The sequence below is a fragment of the Scyliorhinus canicula genome, chromosome 22, assembly GCF_902713615.1.
Source record: "Scyliorhinus canicula chromosome 22, sScyCan1.1, whole genome shotgun sequence".
NCBI classification, from domain to species: Eukaryota; Metazoa; Chordata; class Chondrichthyes; order Carcharhiniformes; family Scyliorhinidae; genus Scyliorhinus; species Scyliorhinus canicula.
In genome coordinates this window covers 18,726,359-18,744,291 of record NC_052167.1, presented here as the reverse complement: position 1 = coordinate 18,744,291, position 17,933 = coordinate 18,726,359, and the positions used below count along the sequence as shown (strand labels likewise).

The following is a 17,933-nucleotide window of genomic DNA, read 5'->3' as shown; positions in this document are numbered from 1 at the left end:
GGTAACTAAGGAAATTCGGCATGTCCACATTGACTCTTACCACCTTTTACAGGCGCACCATAGAAAGCATTCTATCTGGCTGCATCACAGCCTGGTATGGCAACTGCTCGGCCCAGGACCGCAAGAAACAGTAGACAGAAAGTCGTGAACACCGCCAAGTCCATCACATGAACCATTAACTCTGTCTACACCTGCTGCCTGGGGAAAGCGGGCAGCATAATCAAAGACCCCTCCCACCCGGCTTACTCACTCTTCCAACTTCTTCCATCGGGCAGGAGATGCAAAAGTCTGAGAACACACACGAGCAGACTCAAAAACAGCTTCTTCCCCGAAGTTACCAGAATGACCCTCTTATGGACTGATCTGATCTCTTCGGAGTAGAACTGCACTCCTGTATGCTTCACCAGATGCCTGTGTCTATGTATTTACATTGTGTATTTTACGTTTGTCCTATTATGTATTTGTTTTTCATGTATGGAATGATCTGTTTGAGCTGCACGCAGAACAATACTTTCCACTGTACCTCGGTACATGTGACAATAAACCAATCCAATTTCACCTGAAATGTGCTGATACCCGGATTGAAACCAAAGAGGAAACTCAACCTCAGTTTGTGAGAGAGATATCAGTGGCTGCTGCAATTGAGGGAACTTGGTATCCTGGCTGAACCTTTCAGTATAGTGTTTTGTCATATTCTTTCTCGTGCTCTCTCTCTCTCTCTTCCTCTCATGTCTGAGGAGGAGGTGAAAGCAGGTACGATAGTGACATTTAAGGGGGGTCTTGACAAATGCATGAATAGGATGGGAATAGAGGGATACAGACCCCAGAAGTGTCGAGGGTTTTAGGTTAGACGGGCAGCATGGCTGGCGCAAGCTTTGGAGGGCCAAAGGGCCTGTTCCAAGGCCAAATTTTCTTTGCTCTTTGTATGTCGAAATAATTGCCCATATATGATGCACGCTACATATTTAGTTAAAGCACAAAATCACATTGGTTTATTATCCCGCAGTATTGCATTGCATTGAAAATCAACCTAAAAAAGTTTTCATAATACACAAATACTCATAGCTAGCATTTCGTATGAAAGTCTGCATACTCACATCTTTGCACACAAAATAGTTCAAGTAATCCTTTAAGTATTTGAATGCCTAATACACAGAAGGTTTTTATTAGGCCAGAAAAGGCTAAACTGGAGCATCTTTAACGATTTCAGAGCTCACACTGGTGGCTAATGCTCCGGATGCTCCTCCGTTTCCTGACTTTGTTGAAATTGCTACTTTCACGGGATACTTCAGTCAATTTTAGACAACGTATTTTGTCTATCCATCCAGGGCCGGGTCCAACAGCCAAGAAGGAGTCCCTATGCACCAAAGACTGCCCACCTTTGGCTGCATTCTGCGGGCTACTCAACCGAGACGGCCCAAGGCTCCAGCTGATAAAACAGATGAGGGTGGGACTCGAACTGGTGTCAGTCCCTGCATTGGTAGTTATCACTACACACACGCACATGCATACAGAGCACCTGCATAGTGTGAGAATTGTGATACCAAGTTAGGATGATCATAATAACTCACAACGCCACACACTCTCTCGCCAACACTCATGGGCACATTTACTGGCTCACACACTCTCACTGACAATTCCAACATACACAGGCAGCACGCAGTGTGGTCATACAAATACTGTAGCCACGAGAATAGGCCAGGGTCTGGGAATTCTGTTCCGGGCAACTCCATTCCTGGCTCCCCAAAAATGCAAGGCACAAGTCAGGAGTGTAATGGAATACTTTCCATTTGCCTGGATGAGTGCAGCTCCAACAACACTCAAGAAGCTCAACACCATCCAGGGCAAAACAGCCCCACTTGATTGGCACCTCTTCCAGCACCTTAACCATTCACTCCCTCTACCATTGGCACACTGTGGCAGCAGTGTGTACCATCCATGAATCGCAGCAGCTTACCTCTACTACTGAGAAGGGCAAGGGCAGCCAAAGCCTGGGACAACTCCATCTCTAACTAATCTTCCAAGCCCCACACTATCCAATATAGCCATTTGTTCAGTGTCTCTGGATCAAACGTCTGGATGGCCCTTCCGAACTGTGACATTGTCACCACTAATTAAGAGACGGGCTAATGCTCAGAGGCCATGGGTTCAAATCCCACCACAGCATCTGGTGGAATTTAAATGAACAAATCTGGAATGTAAAACTAGTCTCAGTGACCATAACAACAACCATTGAATGTTGTAAAAACCCCATCCGGTTCACTAATGGCCCTTCGGGAAGGAAATCTGCCGTCCTTACCCGGTCTGGCCTACATGTGACTCCAGTCCCACAGCAACGCTTGACTCTTAACTGACCCCCACTGAAATGGTCTCGCGAGACACTCAGTTGAAGGGCAGTTAGGGATGGGCAATCAATTCTGGCCTTGACAGCGGTGCCTACATCTCATTAAGGAACAAAAAGAAAGTCGGACAGCAGCTCATGATCGCCTTCTCAAGGGCAATTAAGAATGGGCACTAAATGCTGGCTTCGCCAGAAATGCTCACATTCTGTGGAAGATTAGAAAACACTCCCTTCCATTTATTCACTCAACTCACCTCCCTACACACATATATAGTGACATTAAGATAGTAAAATATTATAGGAACATTATCAAACAAAATTTAATAAACATATATATATATATATATATAGAACAGTACAGCACAGAACAGGCCCTTCAGCCCTCGATGTTGTGCCGAGCAATGATCACCCTACCCAAACCCACGTATCCACCTTATACCCGTAACCCCCCCTTAACCTTACTTTTTTTTAGGACACTACGGGCAATTTAGCATGGTCAATCCACCTAAATCGCACATCTTTGGACTGTGGGAGGAAACTGGAGCACCCGGAGGAAACCCACGCACACACGGGGAGGACGTTCAGACTCCGCACAGACAGTGACCCAAGCAGGTAATCGAACCTGGGACCCTGGAGCTGTAAAGCATTTATGCTAACCACCATGCTACCGTGCTGCCCCCTAATATATATATAAAATATATATGCACATACACATTTTGCTCATGCATTCATGCTCGCTTGCCCACTCTTCACCCACTCAAACCCACACTCGCACATAATCATTGCATCCTCACAAAAGCCCATTAATTCAAACCTTTCTGTAAGTGTACACACATTAAATTATTTCCCACGCTCTTACAAATGCACATGCATCCTTATTTGTCTGCACCCGAGCTTTCAGTGACACAGGAAGATGTCCTAGGCCTCAGGCCTCCATTTGCTCAGAGTTGACCTTAGCGCAACTGAACGATCGAAGACACAGTTAGGTGGACAAAGCCCGAAAGCTGCGCATTCATCTCCCTATCTGGGGGGCAGCGACTGAGAAAATGCTCCAATGTGGATAAGTTTGCGCAGTTTGGAAGTCTGGGCTGATGTTGCTCGACGGTCTGGGTAAGGTGAGCCAATCCCCTTTGTCACTGGGGCCTCGGGCATGCCCGTACCATGCAGGTTTGCCAAACAAGTGCTTCAACAGGCCTGGAGAAAAACAGTAACAAGGCTCCGTCAGTCTTACTGAAACCGCACTTATACGCACACCACGTCATGTGCTCCACCGTTTGTTAAATATTGTTCTGTCAGTGTTAAATGTGCGTTTCCTAAAGCTCTGCCAGTTGGAGTTCATTGACCTTGGTTTTCAGAGAATAGGATCTTGGCATAGACCGTCGTGGGACACTGGGAGCTCGAGGTTGCAGGACTGCTTGGAACACTTGGCAGCGTGGGCACAAGTTCCAGCTCGGCATACGTCAGACTGTCTTCCACAATCCGAGGCTGAGAGACGAGAGAGAGAAAAACATCATCACTAAACGCCTAAAACAAATGTTTTAAAAGAGACTTAGAGCACAGATTTCAAATAATTGACAAAAGACCCAGAAGAGGGAATCTTATTAGCGGGCTCTTATGATCTGTAATGCATTGCCCGAAAGAGGGGTGGTAAAGCAGTTCCAGTCACAACCTTCAAAGGGGAACTGCTTGTATGGTTAAAGGAGGCAGGACAAGTTGATAAGGGTGTAAGTGACACTTACGGAATCCTTGCTTTTAAAGTTACGATCAATGTTTCTAACTTCATAGTTCAGCCTCAGCTGAAGTAGTATGTTCTGTAGGGGCTGGTTTAGCTCACTGGGCTAAATCGCTGGCTTTTAAAGCAGACCAAGCAGGCCAGCCTTACCCTTACCAGCCTCCCCGGACAGGTGCCGAAATGTGGTGACTAGGGGCTTTTCACAGTAACTTCATTGAAGCCTACTTGTGACAATAAGCGATTTTCATTTTCATTTCATGTTCAGTTCTGGGCACCTCATTTTAGGGAAGGGTGTCAAGGCCATAATAATAATTTTTATTAGTGTCACAAGTACTGTTCACATTAACACTGCAATGAAGTTACTGTGAAAGGCCCCCGGGTCGCCACACTCCGGCGCCTGTTCAGGTACACGGAGGGAGAATTCCGAATGTCCAATTCACCGAACAGGCACGTCTTTCGCGACTTGTGGGAGAAAACCGGAGCACCCGGAGGAAACCCACGCAGACACGGGGAGAACGTGCAGGCTCTGCTCAGACAGTGACCCAAGGCAGGAATCCAACCTGGGTTTCTGGAGCTGCAAAGCAACAGTGCTAACCACTGTGCTACCATATCGCCTAGAAAGTATGCCCACTAAGGGTAAAGGACCTTAGTTTGCAGAGGGTCTGGCAAAGCCTGGATCGTTCTCCTTCGAGCAGGGAAGCTTAACAGACGTGTTCAAATATAATGGAAGATGTTTTGAGAGAGATGAGTTGGGAGCATCAATCAGAAGAGGTGTAAGTTAATTGGCCGAAGAAATAGAGGGCAGATGAGGAGAATTATTTTACGCAGTGAGCTGCAACGATCTGGAATGTTCTGTCTTAAAGGGTGGAGGCAGTCGGTTCAATAGTAATTTTCAAAGGGAAGTCAGATAATTATTTGAAATGGGAACCTTTTTACACGGAGAGGGTGGGATTAGCTGGGTAGCTCTTTCAAAGAGCTAGAAGAGGCAAGATGGACCGAATGGCTTCCTTCTGTGCTGGAAGATTCCAAGCTGGTAACAATTATTGGTGAAAATTCAGCACTCTTACGGCTCAATGTTTTAAAGTGGATTTCCTCATGGACAGCTGGGGAATGTGTTAAACTAATGGTGCAGCACGAGGCTTTGCAGACAGAGGCTGAAATCAAAGGAGGTACTCCGCTGAACCATATACCAGCAGGACATCCTAGCTTTGTGATCTCTGGTCTGATCGGAGTTTGCTGATCTCAGCTAGACCATTGGTAGGGCCACCAACTGGCGCAATTTGGCCTCAGCGTGCCTGGGATACAGAGAGGAATAATCAGCTGGCGTTCCCGCTCCCTGACACTGAGATTGCACCTGGGAAGAAGATTTAGCAGAAGTAGTTATTCCTTTCAACTCATATATTTCTCAACGCAACAAATATCCCTTATTTCAGCTCAGACAATCATAATAATATGTTGTATGGACCCAGAGGTGATTACAGTAATTACAGTGTTTGGCGAGAATGATGACATGCTTTGATAGTGTTATCGCTCCCACGGGAACGACTTGATTAATCTCCCCACGAGCCTCGTGGAGTTCAAGCTCCCCCCCCTCGCTGAGGGGTGGAGGTCCATGAGTGGGATAGTTCAGTCAGGACATTAAGAGCCGGCACAGGTAGGAGCCACTCTGTAACGTAGCCCCGACTGGGACTGTCACTTGCATATACTTTACTTGGAGAGTATTAGTTTTGACTCTCCTTTCCGAACTCCTCTGTGACTCCTAACGTTAGCAGCCCCGCCCCATTGAAAATCTAGCAGATTAAATCGCAAGGCAAGGCCTGATTACCGGAGCAATTCTGGGGGTTACCGTTAACCACAAACTGCTCTGCTCCTGCCATATTAATCCCGTGGCTCCAAGAGCAGATCAGAGGCTGGGAATCCTGTGGCGAATAACTCTCCAAAGCCGGTCCACAAGGCACACGTCAGGAGTGGAATGCAATACTCCCCACAATGGGTGGCTCGGTAGCACAGTGGTTAGCACTGTTACTAAAATTGCTTTTTATACATTTAGTGTACCCAATTCACTTTTTCCAATTAAGGGGCAATTTAGCGTGCCCAATCCCCCTATCCCGCACATCTTTGGGTTGTGGGGGCGAAACCCACGCAAACACGGGGAGAATGTGCAAACTCCACACGGACAGTGACCCAGAGCCGGGATGGAACCTGGGACCTCGGCGCCGTGAGGCAGTCGTGCTAACCACTGTGCCACCGTGCTGGCCAGTGGTTAGCACTGTTGCTTCATAGAATTTACAGTGCAGAAGGAGGCCATTCGGCCCATCGAGTCTGCACCGGCGCTTGGAAAGAGCACCCTACTCAACGTCAACACCTCCACCCTATCCCATAACCCAGTAACCCCACCCAACACTAAGGGCAATTTAGCATGGCCAATCCACCTAACCTGCACATCTTTGGACTGTGGGAGGAAACCGGAGCGCCCGGAGGAAACCCACGCAGACACGGGGAGGACGTGCAGACTCCACACAGACAGTGACCCAAGCCGGAATCGAACCTGGGACCAGGGTCAGGGTCCCAGGTTCGATTCCCGGCTTGGTTCACTGTGTGCGGAGTCTGCACGTTCTTCCCGTGTCTGCGTGGGTTTCCTCCGGGCGCTCCGGTTTCCTCCCACATTTCCTGAAAGACATGCTTGTTTGGTGAATTGGACATTCTGAATTCTCCCTAAGCCACAGTAGGTCGACGCATTTTCTTCAGTGAAGGACATTAGTGGTGCTCAAACTTTATTGATTGAAGGTGCCTTTTTCTAATGGATTAGATATAGGGGCCGCATTGGCAGCGCAAGTGGATAGCACTGTGGCTTCACAGCACCACGGTCCCAGGTTCGATTCCCCGCTGGGTCACTGTCTGTGCGGAGTCTGCACATTCTTCCTGTGTCTGCGTGGGTTTCCTCCGGGTCCTGTGGTATCCATATTGATCTTTATGTCGTCTTTGTCGACAGGAATAGTGCCGGAAGACTGGAGGATAGCAAATGTTGTCCCCTTGTTCAAGAAGGGGAGTAGAGACAACCGTGGTAATTATAGACCTGTGAGCCTTACTTCGGTTGTGGGTAAAATGTTGGAAAAGGTTATAAGAGATAGGGTTTATAATCATCTTGAAAAGAACAAGTTGATTAGCGATAGTCAACACAGTTTTGTGAAGGGTAGGTCATGCCTCACAAACCTTATTGAGTTTTTTGAGAAGGTGACCAAACAGGTGGATCAGGGTAAAGCTGTTGATGTGGTGTATATGGATTTCAGTAAGGCGTTTGATAAGGTTCCCCACGGTAGGCTATTGCAGAAAATAAGGAAGTATGGAATTGAAGGTGATTTAGCGGTTTGGATCAGTAATTGGCTAGCTGAAAGAAGACAGAGGGTGGTGGTTGATGGCAAATGTTCATCCTGGAGTTCAGTTACTAGTGGTGTACCGCAAGGATCTGTTTTGGGGCCACTGTTGTTTGTCATTTTTATAAATGACCTGGAAAAGGGTGTAGAAGGATGGGTTAGTAAATTTGCAGATGACACGAAGGTCGGTGGAGTTGTGGATAGTGCTGAAGAATGTTGTAGGATACAGACGGACATAGATAAGCTGCAGAGCTGGGCTGAGAGGTGGCAGATGGAGTTTAATGCGGAAAAGTGTGAGGTGGTTCACTTTGGAAGGAGTAACAGGAATGCAGAGTACTGGGCTAATGGCAAGATTCTTGGTAGTGTAGATGAACAGAGAGATCTCGGCATCCAGGTACATAAATCCCTGAAAGTTGCCACCCAGGTTAATTGGGCTGTTAAGAAGGCATATGGTGTGCTAGCCTTTATAAGCAGGGGGATTGAGTTTCGGAACCACAAGGTTATGCTGCAGCTGTACATAACTCTGGTGCGGCCGCACCTGGAGTACTGGTCACCACATTATAGGAAGGATGTGGAAGCTTTGGAAAGGGTTCAGAGGAGATTTACTAGGATGTTGCCTGGTATGGAGGGGAGGTCTTACGAGGAAAGGCTCAGGGAATTGAGGTTGTTTTCGTTAGAGAGAAGGCTGAGAGGTGACTTAATAGAGACATATAAGATAGTCAGAGGGTTAGATAGGGTGGACAGTGAGAGTCTTTTTCCTCGGATGGTGATGACCAACACGGGGGGACATAGCTTTAAATTGAGGGGTGATAGATATAGGACAGATATCAGAGGCAGTTTCTTTACTCAGAGAGTAGTAGGGGTGTGGAACGCCCTGCCTGCAACAGTAGTAGACTCGCCAACTTTAAGGGCATTTAAGTGGTCACTGGATAGACATATGGATGAAAATGGAATAGTGTAGGTCAGATAGGCTTCGGATGGTTGCACAGGTCGGCGCAACATCGAGGGCCGAAGGGCCCGTACTGCGCTGTAGTGTTCTATGTTCTATGTTCTATCCTCTCACAGTCCAAAGACGTGCAGGTTAGGTGGATTAGCCATGATAAAATGCCCTTATAACCAAAAAGGTTAGGAGGGGTTATTGGGTTACGTGGATAGGGTGGAAGTGAGGGCTTAAGTGGGTCGGTGCAGACACGATGGGCCGAATGGCCTCCTTCTGCACTGTATGTTCCATGTTCATGGAACCTCCGCCCCATCTATATTGTAATGCTAAATAATACTTATGGTATGAAAGTGCTGCAATGTAAAGATTTTTTAAAAAATAGTGCTTTCATTAAACAGGAATTTACCGACAGATTTCAGTGAGATTGCGTTACTTCGCACCACAATCTCTCTTTTTTTTGGCAGGAGCCTGGAGAGAGCAGAAGATGCACGGGATGGAGTGGGAGGCCCTCGGAATGGAGCGCTAGAGGCCCAGGATGGAGCGGGAGGGGCCCGGGATGGAGCAGGAGGGGTCCAGGATGGAGAAGGAGGGGTCTGGAATGGAACAGGAGGGGCCTGGGATGGAGCAGGAGGGGCCCGGGATGGAGTGGGTGGGTGGAGACAGAGCAGGAGGGGCATGGGATTGAGCAGGAGGGGTCCAGGATGAAGAAGGAGTGGCCTGCAATGGAGAAAGAGGGGTCTGGGATGAAGAATGAGGGTGGAGACAGCAGGAGTGGTCTGGGATGGAGAAAGAGGAGCCTGGGATGGAGAAAGAGGGGCCTGCGATGGAGAAAGTGGGGCCTGGGATGGAGCAGGAGGGTGGAGACAGAGTAAGAGGGGCCCAGTCAGAACAGGAGCTGAGACATCAGAAAATACTGGTACCATGGTAACAGAAGGTGAGATGATTGATATTGATTGTTTGATGATATAAAATTGATTGCTCTGATTAGTCAATAACTCCTTTAGTGTTGCATCATGGGATTACCAAGCTGGTAGAGGCTGATCTAAACGACCTTAGGAGTTACCAAGTGACAAAAAGACTATGTACCTCTTCTCAAATGCAATTTTTATTTAACTCCGGTGTATGGGGAGGATTTATTTTTGCCTTTTTTCTTAATTGGTTCTTGGATGTGGGCATCTGAAATACATATAGCAAAAGGGAAATCAGACACTCGTCATAATTTTGAAATGGCTGTACTGGACTGTCAAACTGGGTGTTCACGTATCGCAGGCAATTAGGGAAGGGTACACCCAGCAAATGGCCAACGACCAGGGAGGACAAAGAAAAGATCCTTGAAGATCCATGGCAGAATTACGAGGCCCTGTTATCCTCGAATTGAGAGGATGGTGACAATATTTTGATAATCAGCTTTCCCATGACCTTCTTTCCATACACACAGCAGTTTAGGACAGATCGCAAGCTTGTTGGCGGAGGAGAAATTCTAACTGCAATATGTATACTTGGGGAAATAGGAATGTGTCAGGAAGTTACGAGGTGGGAAGTATTTAAGGCAGAATTTTCAGGTCTCATCAGCAGTGAATCAGAGAATTTATAGTGCAGAAGGAGGCCATTCAGCCCATTGCGTCTGCAATGGGCCCTTGGAAAGAGCACCCCATTTAAGCCCACACTTCTAACTTGTCACCGTAACCCAGTAACCCCATCTAACCTTTTCAGTCACTAAGGGCAATTTATCATGGCCAATCCACCTAACCTGCACAAGTTCGGACTGTGAGAGGAAACCAGAGCACCCGGAGGAATATTTTATTAGATCAGGGCACTCTATAAATGCAGATTGTTGTTGTAAGCAGGGTACTTGCACTGATTGAAGTTCCAAATTATTTTACGAATAATCATTATTAGTGTCACAAGAAGGCTTACATTAACGCTGCAATGAAGTTACTGTGAAAATCCCCTAGTCGCCACATTCCGGCGCCTGTTCGGGTACACAGAGGGAGAATTCAGAATGTCCAATTCACCTAACAAGCACGTCTTTCGGGACTTGTGGGAGGAAACGGGAAATCCACGCAGACACGGGGAGAACGTGCAGACAGTGACCCAAGACGGGAATGGAACCTGGGACCCTGGCGCTGTGAAGCAACTGTGCTAACCACTGTGCTACCGTGCTGCCCCTCGTTGCGGGCGGGAGTGGAAAATTGGGAATTCGGCTGCTCTCCAGATTTTCCCATCCAGCCCAGGTGAGAATGGGAAATCCCAGGGCAGGCTTCCCCGTCCCGCTGCACCCGTTTCCCGGGGTGGCGCACCCCCGTCGGCAGCGGGGTCCTCCGTCCCAGCAGCCGGCCAACGCGGTTTCCCGTTGTGGACATCCCCACGCCGTCAGGAAATCCGCGGGCGCGAGAGCGCTGCCGGCGAAGTGGACAATCCCGCTGACGGAGAATCCAGACCCCGGCCTTTTTAGAGCCTTTGTCAATCCCTTGGGAAGAAAGTGTACACCCATAGACATAGACATAGAACAGTACAGCACAGAACAGGCCCTTCGGCCCTCGATGTTGTGCCGAGCAATGATCACCCTACTTAAACCCACGTAACCCGTATACCCGTAACCCAACAATCCCATTAGCCTTACACTACGGGCAATTTAGCATGGCCAATCCACCTAACCCGCACATCTTTGGACTGTGGGAGGAAACCGGAGCACCCGGAGGAAACCCACGCACACACGGGGAGGACGTGCAGACTCCACACAGACAGTGACCCAGCCGGGAATCGAACCTGGGACCCTGGAGCTGTGAAGCATTGATGCTAACCACCATGCTACCGTGGTGGCTACCTCCTTATGGGCAAAAAGCCAAACAGCTGTCAAGTGCTGACATGTCTGTGCAGTGTTGCTTTGCCACCACCAATTTCAGAATAAACCACACCCGTTCGCAGTCTGCATTACGCTTGGCAGAATCAGGTGCGCACACGACTCAAAAAAAGCCTTCAACAAAACTTGAGGGGGGAAAATAAATCGATTTGCAAACACAAGTTAATTTAAAAGAACCTCCGCAGAACTTGAGAGCTGCAATAAAAGACCTCCATTAAAGGCAATAGCCAGTTAAGTGGTTTAGGGCGATAATGCAATATCGGTGAAGCTGCAGTTGTAACAATTCAGCCATTTTGTGCTGGCGACGCAATCAAAGTTAAATATCGTTCTTCGCCAGCCACGCCAAACTGGTGGGTTTAATCATGCTCTCTCATTTAATTACTGTTATTTTATTCTGCTTCCATCGCACCAGGTTTTTTTTCAATGGGCCTTTGCTGTCGCTCTTAAAACAGTCCCAGTAAACCCAACTCATGCAAATTTTAGCACATCAAGTTATGAAATCACATTCGCCTGGTGTTTTATTGAATTATCACAAAATTGCATTGTGTTCTATTGCAGATTATCTATTTATTCCTTATTTTGTTGTGAGTGGATATGAAAAATAATGCTGCATTCCTGAATATAGGTCACCCTGTGTGTTGGGTTGATATGTGGTTTTCATACATTTTCATGATGGCCTGATAGTAACTATAATTCAATAAAGCCAAAGAGCACTAAATAAATAATTGGATCTTGGAAAGCAATAACGACACAATAAAATTAGCAAGCCTGTGACGAGTAAATTGTACGTGAGGTGATAGCAGCCCAGCTTCTGTGTATGCTCGTTGCTCTCCCTTGTAAAGCTTTGACTATCTAAATGTCTAAAAAGAAAATACTGTGTAGAGAGTGGCAGACGGCGATACAAAAAGGCAGTGCCGTAAGTCAGCTACGAGCAGGAGAAACTGGAATGTAAACGCAAGCAACTGAGAGGGTTGCCAACTCTGGGGGCCGCCTTGCTCGTGATTGTGTCATATGCTTCCTGCTTCCAACTGCCCTGTCCAATCTCCCCTCCCCAACCATCTCAAGTATTCTAATAACTAATGGGGAGGTGGCGGCGTAGTGGTATTGTCCACTGGACGAGGAAACCAGAGACCCAGTAACGCTCTGGGGGCCCAGGTTCAAATCCTGCCACTGCAGATGGTGAAATTTGACTTTATTAAAAATATGGGATTAAAAGTCTAATGATTACCATTGTCGATTGTCGTAAAAACCTATCTGGTTCACTAATGTCCTTTAGGGAAGGAAATCTCTCGGCCTTACCCTGTCTGGGCTACAAGTGACTCCAGACCCACAGCAAGGTGGTTAACTTAACTGCCCCCTCAAGGCAATTAGGGATGGGCAATAAATGCTGGCACAGCCGGCAACATCCACATCCCATTAAAGAATTTTTAAAAAGGATGCTGTCGAAGAAAATGGTTAAGTATCACCTTTTTAAAAAATATAATTCTCCTGGGATTTTCCGTAGCAGGTTCCAAGGGATTAATCTCAAATTCCAATGTTTCATTAAGTGCATGCTTTGGCAATGACATTGTTAAGCGAATTACCTTATTAAAAACATAGAACATACAGTGCAGAAGAAGGCCATTCAGCCCATGGAGTCTGCATGTCCACTGGAATGAGCACTAACCGTAACCGAGTAACCCCACCTAACCTTTTTTGGTCACCAAGGACAATTGATCATGGCCAATCCACCTAACCTGCACGTCTTTAACTGTGGGAGGAAACCGGAGCACCCGGAGGAAACCCACGCTGGCATGGGGAAAATGTACAAACTCCGCACAGACAGTGACCCAGCGGGGAATCGAACCTGGGGCCCTGGCGCTGTGAAGTCACAGTGCTAACCACTGTGCTACCATGCTGCCCTTATTAAAAACAGTTGATTGTTATTGGCTCAACCTGCAAACAGGTATAAATGGACACAGCTCGACTGGAGGAACCATGAAAGAATTTGCATCTCCATTAAATTGGGTGTAAAGTAAACTTGCTGAAGGTAAAAGACAAGCTGCTATTTTATTCCTCCACCATATACTATTATTGAATTTAATCTTATCCAGTGATCCACTGTGTTTGAAGCATGCTGAAATTTTGCAGCAATGTTTTGGTTTTAAGGAGATTTGCAGGATTAATATAATCTGCTGTGCGCAATGGAAGAAATTGTTCCCCTCATTTATTTTTTCTGACTCTGCCAACTGAATAGGTGTTAAAGATGTATGGTTATAATAAAACAAAGTTATGCATTTGCTTTCCAGGATAAAATTATCATGAATAGAATCAAAGTTAAAAAAAATAGTTTCGGGTGAATAAAGCATTCACGTAGATCTAGTACTGCATGTGTTTCAGGGATGGCTTGGAGGTTCTGGACAATCGAGGGCTCTGTAAGGAGTGTAGATCAAGCCCAAAATGTTGTCAGATGCCTTTTAAGAGATAGCAGCATGCCATCACTTTAGGGGAAGTGTGGCATGTGCTCCAGATCCAAGTGAAACTGAGGCTGGATCACATGACACACTTCCCTCAAAGTGATGACGTGCTGCCATCCCTTAAAGGCATATTACACTCGGTACGACGACCTTGACAGGGAGGTTGCATCCCGAAAATAACTAAAATGAATCCCAGCCCTTTTAGTTTATCGAGGTCTTTCTTTTAAAAACGTGGCCAAGATAATCAGAAGTACACGAGAGATGCTCACCAGAATGGACTTTGCATCCGGTTTCCTCAAAAACTTTTTTTTGTTCGACGCGACTCTTCTTGGGACTGAAATACAGGAAAAGAAGCATGTTTTGTCAATGTCGTCAAAGAATGCAAATCCGAGTTTCCTCCCAGGCAATAATGGAAATCAAGAACATAATGGGCTATCTCTCTCTCTCTCTCTCTCAAACATATAGCTGTGTCCGCCTTTCCAATGCGAGGAACAGAACTGCTTGTAGCTTCTCGGTCTGATTGGTTTAGGGTTCCTTTTAATAACTAGGCCTCACCGCTGGCTTCTACAGCCTGGTTCTTACATACAGAGCTGCTTACGCTGGTTGGAATGTAAATGATAGGGCGCAGAGTTATAATGGTTGGGAAGAAATGAACCAAAACACCGAAAGGAAATGAAATGGATAAATGTGAAAGGAGGGATTTTGTTATTTTTATTCCAGAGAAGTTACATTGGCTAATTTGTCATAGTACCTGAAGGCCTCGCTGCCATGGGGGTTATCTAACAAGGAAAGGAGTTGGACAGGCTGGGGCTGGGTCCATTGGAGTTTGGAGGATTGAGGTGTGGTCTTGTTGAGGCATATTGGGATCCTGAGGAGACTTGGTGAGGATGTTTCCCCTCGTGGGAGGGACTGGAACTATGGGGACACAGCTTGCGAGCTGGGGCGGCTCTCCCGTTTGGCAGGGATATTGGAGGAACTTTTTTCTCCAAGAGGAGCGGGTTTCTGAAACTCTTCACCTTGCCTTGACTAACGAGGGAGCCAAAGTTTATTCGAGGGTCAGAGGTCATGTGCCACTACCAGATGAGCCGTGATCATATTGAATGGTGGGTCAGGCTCGAGGGGCCGAGTGGCCCACTCCGGCTCCGAATTCATATGTATACAAGTCATTAGTTTCTGCACACACTGGAAGCAATTTGTTGTTTAGGGGGAATAAAGATATTGGCAATATTCCTTGAGCTAAATCAAAGGATGTCAAAGCTCCTATTTAAAAAAAGTAGAGATCTTGCAAGTTTGTAGGACCTGGAAAAGCTGAGGGGTGGTTGTGTGTCTGTAGCCATGTTCCATGTGGGTTTGTTGGAACCTTAGTGTCCGAGTCAAAATGTGTGATTATTTATTTAAAATTCTCTGATCCTGAGGCTAAGTCTTGACGCCGTCGTAAACGCCATCGTGTTTCTCGACAACATCAACATGGCCTCAGCAGCAACGATTCTGACCCCTAGAGGGGGCCAGCACGGCAATGGAGCGATCCCACGGCGTCAGATGGGCGCCGTGGGTCTACACATGCGCGGTGGCTCCCTTCTCTGCGCCGGCCACGACGCAACATGGCGTAGGGCTGCAGGTGCCGGCGCGGAACAAAATAGGCCCTCAGCCCAAGAGGCTGGCCCGCCATGGGCTCCGATCGTGGACCAGGCCACAGTGGAAGCCCCGCCCCCAGGGACGTGCCAACTGTGCCAGCGCCAATGGCGCCGATTCTGCGCTGTCCGGAGAATCGGCGGTCTGGCATCGGGGTGGCATGGCGCAATTCGCGCCTATCCCGGCGATTCTCCGGCCCGGCCTGGGCTGAGAGAATCCCGCTTTTTGACATTTTGTGAGAAATAATTGCCTCCTGAATTCGTTGACATATCTATTGGAGGGTGGGTCCTATCTGAAATGGTTTGGACAAGATTAAGATTTCCCAGTCATCGGAGGGGACTTGACTGTCAAGCCTCAAAGACCAAACCATGCTCTGAATCCCCCTGATCAAAAGTTTGGGTGTTACCATTGACCAGAATCTGAACTGGACTCGCCATATAAATACTGTGGCTACAAGAGCAGATCAGAGGCTAGGAGTCCTGTGGAAAGTAACTCACCTCCTGAATCCCCAGTTACAAGTCATGAGTGTAATGGAATACTTTCCACTTGCCTGGATGAGTGCCGCTCCAACAACATTCAAGTAGCTCGACACCACCCAGGGCAAAGCATCCCTTCCACAAACATTCACTCCCTCCACCACCGCCGCACAGTGGCAGCCGTGTGTACCATTTGCAAAATGTACTGCAGAAACTCACCAACGCTCCTTAGTCAGCACCCACCAAACCTGCAACCCCACCATGTAGAAGGGCAAAAGCAGCAGATACCTGGGAACACCACCACCGAGAAGTTCCCCTCCAAGCCACTCGCTATCCCAACTTGGAAATATATCGTCATTCCTTCATTGTCACTAGCACAAAATCCTGGAACTCCCTCCCTGACAGCACTGTGGGTGTACCTACACCACATGGACTGCAGCAGCTTCAAGAAGGCAGCTCACCACCACCTTCTCGAGGGCAATTAGGGAAGAGCACCAAATGCTGACCTAGCCAGCGATTGCTCATGTCCCATGAAAGAACAGCACATTTTTAAAAAAAGCACATTTTTAAAAAGCCAACTGAAATTTAACCTCATGATTTAGTTAAATTAGCATGGTGAGTGGCAACGCTTGCTGGGTTCCTCGGCAGTTCTCTGCAATAAGATCAGCAAATGCCAGAAATACTCAGCAGGTCAGCCTGCATCTGTGGAGAGGAAAACAGATTGAACATTTCAGGTCAATGACATTTCACCAGCATGTTCGCCAATGTCACAGCAGAGATGGGCGGAAAGGACCAGCCTAGCCTAGCCTCGTGCCCGCTTTCTTTGACCTGTTTAGTACTTCCAGCAGTTTCTGCTTCTTTAAAACAAAATTAATTACTCAAAAGTCCTTTGGCAGCTGATAGATTTTCAAAAGGAGTCCTTTAACCGGGGTTACGCCCCTACTTTAAATATTTTAGATGTCTGACTGGATTGCCTGAAATGTGACTGAATAAATTGGTATAAATGGCACCTATATTTAGGCCTGGAAAAACTGTAGCAAATGCACAATGATTCCTTGCCTTTAACTTGCAGCAGCAGATCGAAAAATGTTTCACTCACGCTGAATGACACAGAACAAAATGCCTGTGAAACGTAATCCATCATTTACAGGATATGTTAAAAATTCATCATTGTGCTGATGAGAATAACACAGTGTTGAATAATGGATGCACGACCGAGGGAGTTACTCAAAACCTACAGAACAGTGCATGGCAATCAAGATGATTGGCATACTGGGGTGATTTCCACCAATGGAGTCACTGATTGGTCATTGAATTGCTGACCACTTGTGTTGTCCCAATCCCATTCTCCCGTCAAGGGTGGTTTGTTAGTATTGTGCAATCATTGAGTTAACTCTTAATGAGCCAAACAGAGGAGAGAAAACTAATCAGACAGTCAACATCCAACTCTAGGTGACAGTGGAGTCACACTGGACCAGAACTTGCCGCCCAAAGTATCAGTGAGGCTATCAGGGGCCTGCCGGTCTTTAGGTGCACATGTCGCTGCTTCAGTCAAGGGCAGGCGTTGAGGTTAAGAGGCAGAAATTGAAACATAGAACATAGAACAGTACAGCACAGAACAGGCCCTTCGGCCCTCGATGTTGTGCCGAGCCATGATCACCCTACTCAAGCCCACGTATCCACCCTATACCCCCAACAACCCCCCCCCCCCCCCCTAACCTTACTTTTTAGGACACTACGGGCAATTTATCATGGCCAATCCACCTAACCCGCACGTCTTTGGACTGTGGGAGGAAACCGGAGCACCCGGAGGAACCCCACGCACACAGGGGGAGGACGTGCAGACTCCGCACAGACAGCGACCCAGCCGGGAATCGAACCTGGGACCCTGGAGCTGTGAAGCATTTATGCTAGACGTCACTGTTTAAGATAGAATCATCGAATTTACAATGCAGAAGGAGGCCATTCGCCCCATCCTGTCTGCACCAGCTCTTGGAACGAGCACCCTACTTCAGCCCACGCCTCCACCCTATCCCAGTAACCCCAGCTAACCTTTTTTGGGACACGAAGGGCAATTTAGCATGGCCAATCCACTTAACATGTACATCTTTGGACTGTG

General features: G+C 47.4%; 1 protein-coding gene across 3 annotated transcripts in view; it reads right to left on the bottom strand.

Moving 5' to 3' along the window:
• Window positions 1-2,972: 2,972 nt before the first annotated feature.
• The window catches only part of vstm4a (V-set and transmembrane domain containing 4a), a 55,786-nt gene continuing 40,825 nt past the window's right edge, over window positions 2,973-17,933 (bottom strand). For all 3 annotated transcript variants that reach the window (XM_038783109.1, XM_038783107.1, XM_038783108.1), the window contains 2 exons: window positions 13,976-14,040; window positions 2,973-3,826 (listed from right to left, as the gene is read on the bottom strand). In XM_038783109.1, the coding sequence (XP_038639037.1) occupies window positions 3,677-3,826; window positions 13,976-14,040 (215 nt within the window). In that variant the 3' untranslated portion in view covers window positions 2,973-3,676. The remainder of the gene's footprint in view (window positions 3,827-13,975; window positions 14,041-17,933) is intronic.